The sequence below is a fragment of the Girardinichthys multiradiatus genome, chromosome 4 (genome assembly GCF_021462225.1).
Source record: "Girardinichthys multiradiatus isolate DD_20200921_A chromosome 4, DD_fGirMul_XY1, whole genome shotgun sequence".
NCBI classification, from domain to species: domain Eukaryota; kingdom Metazoa; phylum Chordata; class Actinopteri; order Cyprinodontiformes; family Goodeidae; genus Girardinichthys; species Girardinichthys multiradiatus.
In genome coordinates, this window is record NC_061797.1 from 32,265,669 (window position 1) to 32,284,426 (window position 18,758).

Sequence of the window (18,758 nt, forward strand, 5' to 3'; positions counted from 1 at the left end):
AAATACATCTTGTATTAATTAGTACTGTGTACAATATTGTTGTTATATATGCGTTGTTTGTGCATCCCTGTATATTATTTTATAATGTATTTTGGCGAAAGCTGTAATGCTCCACTTGTGAAAGTAAATCGGTCGGGCTTCTTGGCATTCAGACAACATGAGTGCTGCTCAGCTGAACAGGACATGTTAAAAATTTAAAAATAAACAAAGGACTTTGATAAGTGTTTTCTTTCCTTGTCCACAACGGCTGAAATAAGAAATATATGTGTTTTTTAACAAATACGACCCACTAAGGTGATCAGATTTGATTATTCTAATGGAATGCATGATAATTAACATGAGTAAATCAGTTTACATGGTGTGTCTGCAAACAAAGATACCAGCAAATATTATATGTAGAGGAGTTTAAACTTATAGATAATCAGAAACAAATATTGTGAGTATTCATCCAATGAGATATGTTTAGCAATCTCCCATCACAAATCTTTATTCATCATACAGGGTAGATAAGAACTGCCTCCTTAATGGAGCCATTTTCCGGGTATTCTGATTTGGTCCTGTTTCCCGGAGTGTAAATAAGGAGGGTCAAAGAATGCCCCTAGTAAACTACTTTGGTTCCTGGAAAAGTTTCCTGCAAAGGAAATGTCCTTATAGTAAATCGGGAAAACAAACATTAAGCAGGACAAGCAGACCTCAGACACTTACAGTCAGATTTACAATGCAATATTCACTTTTTTATCGTTTCTTTTTAAGTAAGTAAAAAGTGACAACAATTCCAACAACCGCTTGGATGACATATTACTTTAACCCGTCTTGGCATTTTACTGTCCCTGCAACATACTGAAAGCCTGAAACTTCGGATCCCTCTTTACAATATAATTCTTTTGTCCCTTTATTAGAAAATTAAACCCCTTCCAAGAACAGGAAGTGCTGTAACCTTCTAATTAGAACTTTACTTTAAAAAATCCTAATTATTACATCGCTATATTTGATTAAAGTCATGTGTGTGCCCTTTGCTTACATATCCATCCATAGCCCAGTTGTCATTTTTAAACTTGCTGTAGTAATGCTCTGTTGGGCCCTTCACCTGGTAGACCTTCAACAGCAGCTGGTTTTCCTCTGACTTATAGGTACCTAGAAAGATAGACACAGAGATTCAGATTGTACATGCAAACAGTCTGAGTAGGGTCTAAATCTTCTATAAATCGGTGACGCATTATCTTCTGATTTGTGTTGAAATTCAAAACAGAGGACTTTACCAGGAGAGAAAAATACAGATATGCAGGCACAAACAAATTTGTTTGTGACAGACAGACAGAGAAAAGGAGCCACTTTGACATTTCGAATGATCATTCTCTCTTGCCCTCAAAAAGCATATTACACAATATGGGAGGAAAACATGACATTTAGCCTTCAGCTACATGTCTCTGTGTAAATACAGTGCCATTACAAAATATGCCGATTGTCAATATGACAGGAGATGCACAACTAATTTGTAAAAAAAAAGAACCCACAACTACCTACATTTGTTGACCCTGACTTGTTAATACACAGACCAAAAAGACAAATTTCTCCTTTGATCCTATTTTTTTGGCCTTGTTATATGAAAATCGTTTTGCAGATAAGTTCTTGTAAGTTAAAAACTGACTTGGAGCCCCTTTAATTTCCTCGAAATGTTGTTTCCTAGAAAGGAGACATTGTAAATCATGAAACTTAAGTAAACTGATTTCCTCTGCACTGCAAAGAAAAATATTCTTAGATTAAAGGCATTTTATTCAGCAAGAGATCTTAAACCCAAGGACACTTTATGTACTAAAATGTATTTTCAATGAATTGTTAGCAAACATGTGCTTTACTCCAAGGGTGGATAGTAATGTGAAAAGAGATGGGCTACTTTTTATCTATGAGATCTGTACAGTTTTCTTGCTTTTTACCTCATTATTTTGCCTTTTTACTTTACCTGCAGGTCCACATAAAACACCAAACTAACTGTGGAAAAGTTTTAAACAACCAATTGGAATGATAATTACTCTAAAAGTACAATTTAGAGGTGTTTTGTTTTTGCTTTGCTTTGGTCTTTTCTGTATTTAAACCTTTTACTATTATTATTGTTATTCTTTTTTGCTCAAATACAGCGTAAATTAAATAACCAAATACCAGTGAAACTGTATTTATAAATGTTTTGTGCAGTAAAGGAGGTTGCACAGGTTAAAAAACACGGAGCAGTGGAATGGATTTTTATTAACTTGCTTTCCTTCACCCCTAGGGGAGCTTGTTCACGTGTTGTTACACTGGATGTAAAGCATGTAAATATTTAATTTCTGGACTCTCACTCATTTTAACTCACTGACAACAAAATATGTGTTACTACATAAAAGAAAGATTTTTCCACTGACTATTATTGCATATATTCCTTGGTTCATTGGGCTTAAAGTAACTTTATTCTCAATAATATTTAATAGATTTAATGTTTGTAACAGGCTTGTTTAAATCTAAGCCTAGCAATCCAGGCCATGAAAATTTGTCTTTTAGGTGAGTTTCTGTCTTCCCATCAAGTCTTTTAAGATAAATATTAATTAGAGACTTAAACAATATTATCTGAAGACCCTAGGTTTTCTCTCTTACCTGACAGTCTGATCGACACTCCGCTGGTCTCCAGTAATGTGATGTTCACACGGCCGCTGGTAGCATTGAACCCAGTAACTGCAAATGTGGTGGTCTGCCTCTTCCCTAAATACTCGTAGAAACCACTCCACTCAGAGTTTGGAGAGAAGACATCTGCTGGAACTGGAAAAGAAATGGAGAAGTAACAAAAGGTTAAAAAATAGGAAATATAAACTTTGACAGCTCCTAAAAGATGCTGACACAATGTATTAAGCCTCTGGTTTCTTCACGAATGTGGGGTCTGTCTATGCTTGCCTGATTCCCACATTTGCTCCAAGACATGACTCACTTCAAACTAAGATGTTGCAGTATTCTTGCAAGAATCTCACACCAAGGTCTCTTCCTCTGGTATTTATCTCTTATTGCTGGCTCCTTCTAACTAAAGATTGTCTTTGAAAAAAGTATTTCATCGTTTTTCGGCTTAATATTTTCACTGACTTATTTAAGTCTTATGAAGCAGCTTGCACTTTGCAGAACCGTTCTGTGTAGACTGCTTTTATTGAGTAGTGACCCACATAAGCAAGATTCATTGCTAAAGTGTCAGTATCCATTCCTCTATGGAAAATTCTTTGAAACACTCCTGCTTACTAAGAAATAATGTCATTAACTCAAATAGAAAATGTGCAACAAACAGTCTGCAATGAAGACAAAAACCTTATAAGTAATATTAATATGTGCTATTTGCATTCCACTGTACATGTATTGTATTTTATTCTGCGTACCACGAATCTTATTCTTCTGTACGTCTGACTCCACTCTGCCTTTGGGATTTACTTTCACTCCAACTGAAACAAAATACATTTTAAATGTTAGTTCAGCTTACACTGTGTTTAAAATATTGCATAAATTATATGTAAAGGGCTGGAAAAAAAGAGAAGAAACAAGAAAAGTTACTTGTTTCTGGGAGAAAACAAACAAAATCCTTTTTTGTTATAACATGGCATAACACTGACAAGTTCAATAACTTAGAATATATCTGAAGTTAGTTTATGCCAGTTATTCAGTTCAGAAAGTGAAACTCATAAACATGTAGCTTCATTACACACAGAGTACTGTATTTATAAATGTTTATTTTTGTTCAATTTGATTATTACGGTAATAAAATCTAATTGTTACAAAACCCCAAAATTCAGTTTCTTGACAAATTTTAATATTTTATTAGACCAACAACTCACATTTTAATACAGAAATCATGTTTTATGGCCTACATAATCATGGAGAAGAATGCCAACTTGACAATCGGTGCGGAAGACATTTCTTTGACAGTGAAGGATGTTAAGCCACAAAAGGAAATTGCTAAATAGCCAAGTTGTTCACAAAATGCTGCAACTAAGCACATTGCTGGAAAGTTAAGTGGAAGGAAAACAAGTGGTTAAAAAAGGTGTACAAGCAAAACTCCTTGAAAAGTTTGGAGGAGGTTTACAAGCAGTGGACCACAGTTTGGGTCAGTGCTTCAACAGCAGACTGGACAGTTGTGCTGTGGTTTAAAATCGTAGTTTTGGTTAAAAGTAAAGTTTGTATTTAATTGTAAAATTGAGGCCCAAAGGCCAGAGAAAGGTTTGAGAGGCACATAATCCAAGTTGTTTGAGGTCCAAATTTAAATGTACCCTTTTGCCGATATTTTGGATTGCCACGTCATCGGCTGGTGTTAGACCACTGTGTTTTCTTTCTGCTAACAACATATATGGAGATGCTGATTTGATTTTTGCACCTGCCCACAAACAGAGGCACTCCAAAGAGAATCTATGGGGTATTGTCAAGAGAAAGATGAGAGACACCAGAACTAACAATGCAGATGAGGTGAAGTTGCTATTAAAGCAAACTAGCAAACCTTAACACCTTATCAATGCACTGGGCCGAGCCATGTCACGCTGCACTGATGCAGTGATTCAATGAAAACGAGCCCTGGCCAAGTATTGACTGCACACACTAAAATGCATCGACATTGGATTCAGTAGACCAACATTTCTGTATAAAAAACACTGAAACACTGAATTTTGAATCTTTTTTCACTGTAAGCCGTAATAATCAATATCACACATGTTAAAGCCCTAAAATAACTCAATGTGCATGTAATGAATCAATATGTTCTAGTTTATTTGCATACTCCTGCATATTGTATTTTTGTTTGTCTGGGGATAACTTGGCTTGTTTTGGTATTTTAAGTACATGACCACATAATTAATATGTTCATGTTTAATTTAAAACAGCAATTTACATTGCGGTGACAATCTTCATTTGCAAGCACAAATGATCTGTTGTTAGTGAATCAAGCTGTGATTTTAGTCACAATTTAAAACCTCCTTCAGTTTCTTCACTCTTTTTCATCATCTTGCTGGAAGTAGGTGTAAATCTTGGCTTTAACTATATATCTAATTCGAAGCTCAGGGTCAAACCACTTTAAAAGCAGAAAATTTACAAGATAGATTCTGAATACCTTTACAGAGTGGTGGTTTCCCTGTCCATCTCCCATCACTTTTGCAGGTTCTGTGCTCTGATCCCCCAGACAGATAAAAACCCTCTTGACATGTGTATATCAGTGTATATCCTAAAGTTGGCAGGTCCATAGCTCGAACATCCACGTTACTGGGGGTTTCTGGCTGTCGACATGAATGAACTGAGTGATGGGGGGCAAAAGCAAGTGTGAAATTATAAAATTTAACAACGTAACAGACAAGTAATTTTTAACAGTGTGATATGAACAATAGTTATATCCAGAGTTAATTCTTACCTATGCATTCAGGCTGAGTTCCACTCCAAGTTAAGTTTTCCAGGCACGTTCTTGTTGTCGAGCCGAGGATATGGTAGTTTTTGCGGCACTTGAAAGAAATCTTACTGCCCACCTATGTGTGATTAAAACATAATAACAAAAAACTATTCAGGTTAGCCTATTCTCCTCTAAAACCATGCAACATTTAACAGAAAATAACCTTCAATTCAACTGATTCATTTAGCAGGTGAGCAAGCTAAAGAGGTGTTGAGAAAAGCTTTTTGTACATACTTGAAAAGGAAGACTTAATGATGTGGCGATGCAGAAAACTTTCAGTTTTCTGACTCATCTCCACTGAATAGATATATCACACGACTATGCAATATACCAGTTAAATCCCATGACTTTCTTAAAGAAGTGTTTTCAGTGTTCGTGGACTGAATATGAAGAATTCAGACAGAAACTGTCAGTCAATACTGAAAATCTTAAATTTAAACTTAGATGTCAACAACATTCTTCTCTTTTACTTCAGACTTCAGCAACTGGTGACCAGAACTACACCAACCTGAAAAAAAGACTCAAAGTAAACTCTTTGTTACTTGTTGTTTAGATACCTTCTCTGAGGTCTAGCCTTTAGATTTATTTATATCAGAGTTATAAATATTTCAACCCATGCCACAGTTCTACTATTTGTGTAATATCTGAATTTATGGATTTCGCTGCCTGCATTCCTGTGAGTGTGTGCTGTTCCCACAGTTCTCACCCTGTTTTGGTCACCTCAGCCTCAACTCAGTTGTTACAATGGCCAACTGAAGATTCAACTCGGACTTTAAGAACCAATCAGCGCCTAATCCCCTTTCTTAAAACTTTATTGCTAGACAACAATTCTGCCTTTCAGATTGTCAGAAGCCCCCCTACTTCCCAACATCAGCTCATCCTTGTTGTCTTCAGAGCCTTGGTTAAAATCTCCAAAAACAGTCTGTTAACCTGCTCCACCACCAACACCAGCACAGTGACTGCCACTGATATTTTGATTTGCGCTGTCTTTTAATATTTTAAATTGCACAAAAGAGAATGAACTGAATGATCTGCAAAGAAGAAGCTTATGTTAGCATTAGGTGAAGTGCATGTCTGATTATGCTACTTTCCATACTTGAATTAGTGACAAAGAAATAATTTTTGATGTTTTTTAAGCCAATTTTTTCAGTTAACTATCATTATCTACAATGATCTCTTTTCATAAATATGACAGTTTTACATTGCTTTCATTGGCATCTGTATTGTCTGTTACTTATCTATCTTAGGTCTAAATTACTTGTATTCAAGTGTTTTGTAAATACACTGAAATGTTATTCAAATGTTAAATAAGATTAAAAACTAAAACTTCAGGAACACAAGGGCCAATGTCCAAAATAAAGCCTGTGTTACATTGATGGGGTCTGAGAATATGCTGATCAAGAAGAAGACCCTTTAGGCTGAACTAAAATATGCTGTTGCCTTCATGGACAAGCCAAATGGCTCCTTGAGAAATGTTCTCCACTTTTTGAAAACAATGACAAGATCAATGTTTGGAAGAGTCAAGGTGATGCTTTCAGACCCAAGGATACCAAATAAAAAGGGTTGTGTGGCAAATTTAGCATGGTTACCTACCAGTGCCTATTTTATAAATAAAAATGTAAGGTTATAGCTACACCTGCCTAAAAACTGTGAAAAAATATTTGTTCAGCTTTTGTTAAAACCAAGGATTTAGAGATTTTATATTACCACCATTAAGTGCCCACCTGAAAGCCCTGGGCCATGATTGGAATACCATAGGCTGGAGTTCCTGGATCCCGACAACTGTTGAAGGCTGGGTCTACACAAAAAAATTTACACATTAGGCATTGCATGCTTCATTATGCTCCTATAATACATAAGATAATCCAAAATAAGAAAGGATAAAATCTTTTTTTATGGAGACTCTACAGGTCCTTCTCAAAATATTAGCATATTGTGATAAAGTTAATTATTTTCCATAATGTAATGATGAATCAGAATCAGAAAAGCTTTATTGCCAAGTACGTTTTTGGACATACAAGGAATTTGTTTTGGCGTAGTCGGTGCAATACAGTACAAATTAAACAGTATAAACATATCTACAATATAATATAAATATATGTGCACAGTTTTAAGTGAGTGAGAGTAAATATAGAGCAGTATAAGATGCAAGAGCAATACAACAGTGCAGGTGATCATTGTGCAAGTAAAGCAGTGCAAGTAAAGCAGGAGTCCAAGCTGAGCGTTAATGTAACACATAGAGTTACAGATTACAGGTGTCCTGTCAGCAAAAAAAGGGGGGGGTGTGGGGGAAAGGGAGAGTGTCAGGGTGGTTTCCGGGCTTTGTTAACCAGGCTGGTGGCAGATGGGAAAAAACTGTTCTTGTGGCGTGAGGTTTTGGTCCGGATGGACCGCAGCCTCCTGCCAGAGGGGAGAGTCTCAAAGAGTCTGTGACCGGGGTGGGAGGGATCAGCCAGAATCTTCCCTGCCCGCTTCAGGGTCCTGGAGGTGTACAGTTCCTGGAGCGACAGTAGACTGCAGCCAATCACCTTCTCAGCAGACCGAATGACACACTGCAGCCTGCCCTTATCCTTGGCTGTAGCAGCGGCGTACCAGATGGTGATGGAGGAGGTGAGGATGGACTCAATGATGGCTGTGTAGAAGTGCACCATCATAGTCTTTGGCAGGTTGAATTTCTTCAGCTGCCGCAGGAAGAACATCCTCTGCTGGGCTTTCTTGATGAGGGAGCTGATGTTTGGCTCCCACATGAGATCCTGGGAGATGATGGTTCCCAGGAAGCGGAAAGATTCCACAGTGTCAATTGTGGAGTCACAGAGGGTGATGGGGGCAGGTGGGGCTGGGTTCTGCCTGAAGTTCACAACCATCTCCACTGTCTTTAGAGCGTTGAGCTCAAGGTTGTTCTGGCTGCACCAGTCCAACAGATGGTCCACCTCCCATCTGTACGCAGACTCATCACCATCAGAGATGAGTCCGATCAGGGTGGTGTCGTCCGCAAACTTCAGAAGCTTGACAGACTGGTGACTGGAGGTGCAGCTGTTGGTGTACAGGGAGAAGAGCAGAGGAGAGAGAACACAGCCTTGGGGGGAACCGGTGCTGATGGTCAGGGAGTCAGAGACGTGCTTCCCCAGCCTCACGCGCTGCTTCCTGTCAGACAGGAAGTCAGTGATCCACCTGCAGGTGGAGTCGGGCACACTCAGCTGGGAGAGCTTCTCCTGTAGCAGAACTGGGACGATGGTGTTGAAGGCAGAGCTGAAATCCACAAACAGGATCCTGGCGTAGGTTCCTGTGGAGTCCAGGTGCCGGAGGATGAAGTGAAGGGCTAGGTTGACTGCATCATCTACAGACCTGTTGGCTCTGTAGGCAAACTGCAGGGGGTCAAGGAGGGGGTCGGTGATGTCTTTTAGGTGTGAGAGCACAAGGCGCTCAAAGGACTTCATCACCACAGAGGTCAGGGCGACGGGTCTGAAGTCATTAAGCCCTGTGGTCCTTGGCTTCTTGGGAACAGGGACGATGGTGGAGGACTTGAAGCAGGCTGGCACATGACATGTCTCCAGTGAGGTGTTAAAAATGTCTGTGAAGACTGGAGACAGTTGATCAGCGCAGTGCTTCAGGCTGGCTGGTGAGACAGAATCCGGACCAGCAGCTTTCCGGGGGTTCTGTCTCCTGAAGAGTTTGTTGACGTCCCTCTCCTGGATGGAAAGAGCCGTCCTCGGCGTGGGTAGGGGGCTGGTGGGGGGGAACTTCAGGGTGGGGGTTGGAGGTGCCAAGGCCCCTCTTGAGGTTGGGGAGGTGGGGGTGGTGGATTGTGGCTGCAGCTGTTGGGGGGCGTCGTGGGAGATGGTTGCAGGACTGTCCCTTTGTCTTTCAGATGAAAATGTAACATTCATATATTTTAGATTCATTGCACACTAACTGAAATATTTCAGGTATTTTATTGTCTTAATACGGATGATTTTGACATACAACTCATGAAAACCCAAAATTCCTATCTCACAAAATTAGCATATCATTAAAAGGGTCTCTAAACGAGCTATGAACCTAATCATCTGAATCAACGAGTTAACTCTAAACACCTGCAAAAGATTCCTGAGGCCTTTAAAACTCCCAGCCTGGTTCATCACTCAAAACCCCAATCATGGGTAAGACTGCCGACCTGACTGCTGTCCAGAAGGCCATTATTGACACCCTCAAGCAAGAGGGTAAGACACAGAAAGACATTTCTGAATGAATAGGCTGTTCCCAGAGTGCTGTATCAAGGCACCTCAGTGGGAAGTCTGTGGGAAGGAAAAGGTGTGGCAGAAAACGCTGCACAACGAGAAGAGGTGACCGGACCCTGAGGAAGATTGTGGAGAAGGGCCGATTCCAGACCTCGGGGGACCTGTGGAAGCAGTGGACTGAGTCTGGAGTAGAAACATCCAGAGCCACCGTGCACAGGCGTGTGCAGGAAATGGGCTACAGGTGCCGCATTCCCCAGGTCAAGCCACTTTTGAATCAGAAACAGCGGCAGAAGCGCCTGACCTGGGCTACAGAGAAGCAGCACTGGACTGTTGCTCAGTGGTCCAAAGTACTTTTTTCGGATGAAAGCAAATTCTGCATGTCATTCGGAAATCAAGGTGCCAGAGTCTGGAGGAAGACTGGGGAGAAGGAAATGCCAAAATGCCAGAAGTCCAGTGTCAAGTACCCACAGTCAGTGATGGTCTGGGGTGCCATGTCAGCTGCTGGTGTTGGTCCACTGTGTTTTATCAAGGGCAGGGTCAATGCAGCTAGCTATCAGGAGATTTTGGAGCACTTCATGCTTCCATCTGCTGAAAAGCTTTATGGAAATGAAGATTTCATTTTTCAGCACGACCTGGCACCTGCTCACAGTGCCAAAACCACTGGTAAATGGTTTACTGACCATGGTATCACTGTGCTCAATTGGCCTGCCAACTCTCCTGACCCGAACCCCATAGAGAATCTGTGGGATATTGTGAAGAGAACGTTGAGAGACTCAAGACCCAACACTCTGGATGAGCTAAAGACCGCTATCGAAGCATCCTGGGCCTCCATAAGACCTCAGCAGTGCCACAGGCTGATTGCCTCCATGCCACGCCGCATTGAAGCAGTCATTTCTGCCAAAGGATTCCAGACCAAGTATTGAGTGCATAACTGTACATGATTATTTGAAGGTTGACGTTTTTTGTATTAAAAACACTTTTCTTTTGTTGGTCGGATGAAATATGCTAATTTTGTGAGCTAGGAATTTTGGGTTTTCATGAGCTGTATGCCAAAATTATCCGTATTAAGACAAAAAAGACCTGAAATATTTCAGTTAGTGTGCAATGAATCTAAAATATATGAATGTTAAATTTTCATCATTACATTATGGAAAATAATGAACTTTATCACAATATGCTAATATTTTGAGAAGGACCTGTATATTTACAATACCAACAATTCCAAGCAAATACATACATAGACAAAATAAATTATTTTTGGCAGATTTCTGTAATTACTTCACGAGGACTTGCATAAAGATGCAGGTAAACAGGCCAAAATAGCAATTGTTTTAAAACACTTAGCCCAAATCCAAAATATTTAGATTTCAATAAGACAATTTATAGGTAATTTAAAATTAAAATAATATAGGTCATGTTGTACCAGTTCTCTGTCTCGGCTGGTTTTAAACTGAATGTAAATTATTGTGAATCAAACAAAAAAGGTTTGCAATAATTTTACTTTTTATTTTTGTTAGAAGCTGAACGAAGGACAAGGAGAAAAAGAGTTTAGGCCTGTTGAAAAACCATTTTGCTGAAGCAAATAATGACACATGTTGAGGTATTTAGAAAAGAGATGTTTATTTTGGGTCGGATAAATGTGCTTGTTTTGTCATCTACATAAATTGCCTTTTTTATACGTTATATTCTCATCAGTGTTCCACTCCTGAGGCTCCATTGTCTTTATTCTTATATTTCAAAATAGGAAAGTGATACAAAGTTGATTTTCCTAAATCTTAGTCAGACATTTATTTTATTAGGCCAAGAGCTTTCGAAACATTTTATTAAAATTGTTCCTTCTTTTATGAACCTGTTCTCTTTTATCATCATCTTTTGAGCCCTTCATTCCATTTCTGAAGAAATTTGGCCTGCCAAAAATAATAAATGAAACATTTTTCATTGAACCGCCACCTTAACGTGGTGGAGGGGTTTGAGTGCTCGAATGATCCTAGAGGCTATGTTGTCTGGGGCTTAAATGCCCCTGGTAGGGTCTCCCATGGCAAACAGGCTCTAGGTGACGGGTCAGAAAAAGAGCGGTTCAAGACCCCCTCATGACGACTACAAAATCGAGGCACGTGACGTCGCCCGGTACGGCGGAGCTGGGGTCCCACCCTGGAGCCAGGTCTGGGGTCAGGACTCGTCGGAGAGCACCTGGTGGCTGGGTTGCTCCTCGCAAGACCCAACCGGGCCAAGCCCGAACGAGAGACGCGAGACCATCCCCAAGTGGGCCCACCACCTGCAGGGGGAACCGTGAGGGACTGGTGCATAGAGGATTGGGCGGCGGACGAAGGTGGAGACCTCGGCGGCCCGATCCCCGGATGCTTAGGCTGGCTCTAGGGACGTGGAATGTCACCTCGCTGGGGGGGAAGGAGCCTGAGCTTGAGCGGGAGGTCGAGAGATATCGACTAGAAATAGTCGGGCTTGCCTCCACGCACAGTGTGGGCTCTGGAACCCATCTCCTCGAGAAGGGCTGGACTCTCTTCTACTCTGGATTTGCCCACGGGGAGAGGCGGCGGGCTGGGGTGGGTTTGCTTGTCGCCCCCCAGCTCAGCCGTCTCGTGTTGGGGTTTACCCCAGTGGATGAGAGGGTCGCATCCCTGCGCCTTCGGGTTGGGGAGAGGTCTCTGACTATCATTTCAGCCTAGGGGCCGAGTGGTAGTGCGGAGTACCCAGCCTTCTTGGCGTCCCTGTCGGGGGTGCTGGATAGTGCCCCTGCTGGGGACTCCATTATTCTGCTGGGGGACTTCAACGCCCACGTGGGAAATGACAGTGACACCTGGAGAGGCGTGATTGGGAGGAATGGCCTCCCCGATCTGAATCCGAGCGGTGTTTTGTTATTGGACTTCTGTGCTAGTAACGGATTGTCCATAATGAACACCATGTTCAAACATAAGGGTGTCCATCAGTGCACTTGGCACCAGGACAGCCTAGGCAGGAGGTCAATGATTGACTTTGTTGTCGTGTCATCAGACCTTCGGCCGCATGTTTTGGACACTCGGGTGAAGAGAGGGGCTGAGCTGTCCACTGATCACCACCTGGTGGTGAGTTGGATCCGCTGGGGGAGGAAAAAGCCGGACACACTTGGCAGGCCCAAGCGCATAGTGAGGGTCTGCTGGGAACGTCTGGCGGACCCCTTGGCCAGGGATGTATTCAACTCTCACCTTCTGGAGAGCTTTGACCAGATTCCGAGGGATGTTGGAGACATAAAGTCCGAGTGGCCCATGTTCTCCGCATCTATTGTCGATGCTGCTGCCCGTAGCTGCGGCCGTAAGGTCTGCGGTGCCTGTCGCGGCGGCAATCCCCGAACCCGGTGGTGGACACCGGCAGTAAGGGACGCTGTCTAGCTGAAGAAGGAGTACTATCGGCTGTGGTTGGCTTGTGGGACTCCTGAGGCGGCTGACGGGTACCGTGGGGCCAGGCGTGCCACGGCCCGGGCGGTGGCAGAGGCAAAATCTCGGACCTGGGAGGAGTTCGGTGAGGCCATGGAGAAGGACTACCGGTTGGCCCCGAAGCGATTCTGGCAAACCGTCCGGCGCCTCAGGAGGGGGAAGCAGTGCTTCGCCAACACTGTTTACAGTGGGGGTGGGGAGCTGCTGACCTCGACTGGGGACATTATCGGCTGGTGGAAGGAATACTTCGAGGATCTCCTCAACCCTGCCATCACGCATTCCCTGGTGGAAACTGAGGCTGGGGACTCGAGGTTGGACTCTTTCATCACCCAGGCTGAAATCACCGAGGTGGTTATAAAGCTCCACGGTGGCAGGGCTTTGGGGTTCGATGAGATCCGCCCTGAGTACCTCAAGTCTTTGGATGTTGTGGGGCTGTCATGGTTGACACGCCTCTTCAACATTGCGTGGCGGACGGGGACAGTGCCTTTGGATTGGCAGACTGGGGTGGTGGTCCCCCTACATAAGAAGGGTGACCGGAGGGTGTGTTCTAACTACAGGGGGATCACACTCCTCAGCCTCCCTGGTAAGGCCTATGCCAGGGTATTGGAGAGGAGAGTCCGGCCGATAGTCGAACCCCGACTTCAGGAGGAGCAGTGTGGTTTCCGTCCCTGCCGTGGAACACTGGACCAGCTCTATACCCTCTACAGGGTACTCGAGGGTTCATGGGAGTTTGCCCAACCGGTCCACATGTGTTTTGTGGACCTGGAGAAAGCATTCGACTGTGTCCCTCGTGATGCCCTGTGGGGCGTGCTCCAGGAGTATGGAATCGGGGGCCCTTTACTAGGGGGCCATCCGATCTCTGTACAAGCGGAGCCGGAGTTTGGTTCGCATTGCCGGCACTAAGTCGGACCTGTTCCTGGTGCATGTTGGACTCCGGCAGGGCTGCCCTTTGTCACCGGTCCTGTTCATAACTTTTATGGACAGGATTTCTAGGCGCAGCCAAAGGCCGGAGGGGGTCTGGTTTGGGGACCAGAGGATTTCGTCTCTTCTTTTTGCAGATGACGTGGTCCTGCTGGCCCCCTCTAGCCAAGACCTACAGCATGCACTGGGGCGGTTCGCAGCCGAGTGTGAAGCGGCTGGGATGAAGATCAGCTCCTCCAAGTCCGCGGCCATGGTTCTCGACCGGAAAAGGGTGGCTTGTCCTCTTCAGGTTGGAGGGGAGTTCCTGCCTCAAGTGGAATTTAAGTATCTCGGGGTCTTGTTCACAAGTGAGGGAAGAATGGAGTGGGAGATCGACAGACGGATCGGTGTGGCTGCCACAGTAATGGGGGTGCTGTGCCGGTCCGTTGTGGTGAAGAGAGAGCTGAGCCGAAAAGCGGAGCTCTCGATTTACCGGTTGGTCTACGTTCCTACCCTCACCTATGGCCATGAACTTTGGGTCATGACTGAAAGAACGAAATCCTGGATACAAGCGGCGGCGGAAATGAGCTTCCTCCATAGGGTGGCCGGGCACTCCCTTAGAGATAGGGTGAGGAGCTCGGCCATCCGGGAGGGGCTCCGAGTAGAGCCACTACTCCTCCACATCGAGAGGAGCCAGTTGAGGTGGCTCGGGCATCTATACCGGATGCCTCCTGGACGCCTTCCTCGGGAGGTGTTCCAGGCACGTCCCACCTGGAGGAGGCCCAGGGGACAGCCCAGGACACGCTGGAGGGACCATGTCTCTCGGCTGGCCTGGGAACGCCTTGGGCATTAGTGCAGTTCTTCCTATTAAACACTGAGAGGAAAGGGTGTTACATTGTGGTGTTTAAAATATAGCATAGAGCGTCATCCTGGACCTTATCAATACTAATATTACAGTCATTAATAACTGTATACAAATGGTATGTACGTCTCACCTTCAGTAAAACTGTATCCTTGTTTAATGAGTTTAGTTTATATAATAATACATGTGTAATTCAGAAAAATAAAATAGTTAACTAATCAATGGTCCACCTGTGATTAATTGCTATGATTATATTTCTTAATTATACTGCATCTTTAAACCCAAAGCTCTATGTTTAGAATCAGCACAGAAGATATGAAAGAAAAGAGGGAGGCTTACTTTTGAACTTTCTACTACGTCTTACTGGCAGGAGGAGATATTTCCCTGGTTTATTGAGCAACACCTGGTTCTGTCTACATGTAGAACTAGACTGTAACACTGTAACGCAATGAGATCCAATGTGATGATCTGAAAGACCTTTTAATGTGTTTAGCTACGTCAGGATTAAATGCTTTTATTTTGACTGAAGTAAAGGACCAGATATTTTCCTGGTTTATTGAGCAACACTTTTCTGTCTACATGTAGAACTAGACTATAAGACTGGCTGCAGCAATGCGATGCAATGTGTTGATCTGGAGGACCTTTTAATGTGTTCAGCTACGTTAGGATTAAATGCTTTTATTTTGACTGAAGTAAAGAACCAGATATTTTCCTGGTTTATTGAGCAACACTTTTCTGTCTACATGTAGAACTAGACTATGAGACTGGCTGCAGCAATCCGATGCAATGTGTTGATCTGAAAGACCTTTTAATGTGTTCAGCTAGGATTAAATGCTTTTATTTTGACTGAAGTAAAGGACCAGATATTTTCACATTATGATGCAAATCCGGCTAGAAGCTCATAGAGAAAGTTGCTACTGTTTTCTATCACAGATCATTTAACTTCACCTGTAGTTCAGGTGAAAGTTCCTCATCTTGACACTGAAGATGCTCATTAGAGTGAACCTCCAACTCATGTCTTGCTGGGTGAATAAGTAATTAGCTGTAACTTACAATTAGCCCATCCTGAGTCAGCATTCAGGTTTTACCGCTATTTTCGTCTGGTTTATACCGCTCGGCGTCCACCTGTTCCTGAACACACACCCACCAGACTCCCACTCTCTGGTTGGCTCCGCAGTTTCTCTGAAATGAGCCCTGTTCGAGCCGCTCAGTGCAACTTTTCAGGTAATGAAGGAGGCAGGTCGACCTGGAGTAAACTGCTGTTCTGGAGTTCTCCACAATGGAGTCCATCTCTGGCTGTGCGCGTAGTTGCGCATTCGTGGTGCTGCAAGTGCGCAAATAGCTATTTTTTGTCTTCTCCTTTTAACTTATTGTCAGGTTTGGTGGAGCGGGATGTGATTATATGGAACGCAACTGAAAAAATCTGATTGTTTTAAAATAAATATGTGAAGTCCAAAACCATTTTATGGCTGCATCTTTTTAATACTTCTAAATTTCTTCTATCAAGAAGTCCAGGGCTATACAGAAAACATTTTGCCCCAGAAGCCCAGGTCTTACTACGCGCCTGCTTGTAGTTTACCTATACATGTTGGTTGCTGCCCACTCCAGATCCCATCTGCTTGACAGAGTCTCGAGGCAGAGCCCACCAGCACATATGGGGTATGGCAGTAAAACCTGACCTCTGACCTGTAAAAGAAAATAAACATTGAATCACTCTTAAAGATGACATTTGCCCCTGTGTATTACCTCAGGATAATATCTGGTAATTTTGCTGTATAATCCAACATGTCCTGAAGTGGCTTAACAGTAAATACTATGACACAACATTGTGTCTCATATACAGGAATACCAAATAATTTAACAACTTACCCATATGAGAATATGTTTCCCTCTCTGAATCCTCCTCCAGGAGAACCAGGATCCCCGCACAGGACAGCTTGAAGAACAAAATAGTGACAGTTAGCGCTACTGGTGTCCTGAACATTTAGGATTACAGACAGTCATTTGCTTAAGTGCTGTAGTTTGTAGAATAAAAGGGGGAACAAATAATAACTCACGCAAACACTGTGGAACCTCTCCGGTCCAAGTCCCATTTCCCTCACAGGTTAAGACAGCAGAGATAGACATCTGATAACCTTGAAAACAACTGTAGCTGACACTCGCTCCCCAGGAATGATCAGTCCCTTCAACTTTTCCATTAAGCACTTGGGGAGGTTGTCCACACTGGATCACTGAAACAAACACATAAACACTAAAGTTCAGCAATTTTGTCATGATCTCTGCGTAACCTATGAAAGTTTGTGTATGCAGTTCAGATGCAACAGTAATTAGAAGAATACACATTACAGTGTACCCTTAATCTAACAGTTTTTTAGCCACTCTTCAAAGTGGGTAAGACAAGAGAACCTGTCACTCAAGTAAAGGTAATTTGTGTTGACCCTCTTTTGTAGAGAACTGGCAACAAGAAAATAGATACTTGCTGAAGCTTTTCCATATCCACAGTCAAAGGAACTTATATAAAAGTTTTAAAAAACTCAAACTATGACAAACAAGGCCAGTCAAGGACCCAACATTAGGTTACCACTATGCACAGCTGTGGGAACTGTGAGACAGGTAAAAAAAAGACTTATCCAACACTCACTGACAGAAAACAGCATAAATAAATTTGAATCTAAGGGTCACAGAGTCACTGTAACAAGTGAGTGTACAGTGTCTAATATTGCTTTAATGACAATAAGTTCTTGAACTTTGACCCCAGTAAGCTTTTGCAAATTTTAATGAAAATGCTAGGCTTCATAATTCAAACCAAACCGTTGATTCTCAATAAGGCCAACAAAACCGTAATCTGTCTACTTTTATTCAGCAAAAATTGGGTTTTCTTTTGAATGTGTTTTGAATGAATATTTAGATGATATCCCTTAATTCTTCCCTCTAATACACATTTAGAGCGGCAGGGCTATTTCTGGTAATGATTCACAGAAACCCATGACTATTTTAAAGCTTAATTTTGAAACTGCCAGTGTTCGGTGATGATATCAGATTGTCTGCTGCCGTCTGAAGATTATTGTCCATTAAAGGGAGAATCTGTTATCATTTGATCATCTGGCAATGTGCTGTTTATGCATGACAAAGTTATTAAAGATGACATACACACACTTGCAGAACAGTTCACACGCACTGATGTGCGCGCAGATAACTTCATGACACGATAAACATCTCTGTGTGTGCATGTAACTAACTCCCTGAGATAATGATAACCATCTGCAAGGCTTCAAACGTCTCATAAAGTCAGTGTAATTTCTGTCTAACTAGGAGACAGATGGTGTCATGCTCCATTCACCTTGCTCTGATGATACAGGGCGCACACATGGATGCAGACACAAGGGTTTTTTTTCAGGATGCTTGTGACATTCAAAGCCAAAATAGTAAGTGGATTAGCTTGTTGCAAGCAGATGTGGTTGCCTGGGAACCACAACAAAGGTGAAAAAAGTAGATGTATGAACCCATCAAAGGTTTAGAATGAAGTACTCAGAATGGATGTATGAAAATATAAATATTAAATTCTCTAACTCTGTGACATCATGGCTATTTAGCTGCTTCTGGCATGAATGTTTTGTTTACATAATGATTTCAAGCCAACTGCATCTGTTTCCTGCATCATAACCAACTACATATTTCTGGCTTTGAATGTCACAAGTGTCCCGACGAAGCCTTGCGTGTCCCCAAAGTCATTTGATGAGACATAAAAAGAAAGTGTCTCATCTTTCAGTATTGCTCATTCTCTATTCCTGCAATGTGTTTGGCTGGTCCGCCCCTATCCAAAGGAATAATCTATACACCTGCACAAAAGTCATTGCCAGTTTTGTTCAGCATGCAGTTCATCATTTTATTGCTTTGTGACTCCAGGAACAATAGCTGGT

At 42.6% G+C, this 18,758-nt stretch overlaps 1 protein-coding gene across 1 annotated transcript in view; it reads right to left on the minus strand.

The window, feature by feature from the left end:
- The window catches only part of LOC124866622 (CUB and sushi domain-containing protein 1-like), a 436,935-nt gene that overhangs the window by 10,741 nt on the left and 407,436 nt on the right, over positions 1 to 18,758 (minus strand). The window contains exons 63-71 of the mRNA XM_047362500.1: positions 16,896 to 17,069; positions 16,708 to 16,774; positions 16,418 to 16,524; positions 7,156 to 7,229; positions 5,396 to 5,507; positions 5,102 to 5,281; positions 3,387 to 3,449; positions 2,626 to 2,787; positions 1,022 to 1,134 (exon numbers count right to left, since the gene is read on the minus strand). Coding sequence (XP_047218456.1) covers positions 1,022 to 1,134; positions 2,626 to 2,787; positions 3,387 to 3,449; positions 5,102 to 5,281; positions 5,396 to 5,507; positions 7,156 to 7,229; positions 16,418 to 16,524; positions 16,708 to 16,774; positions 16,896 to 17,069 — 1,052 coding nt within the window. The remainder of the gene's footprint in view (positions 1 to 1,021; positions 1,135 to 2,625; positions 2,788 to 3,386; positions 3,450 to 5,101; positions 5,282 to 5,395; positions 5,508 to 7,155; positions 7,230 to 16,417; positions 16,525 to 16,707; positions 16,775 to 16,895; positions 17,070 to 18,758) is intronic.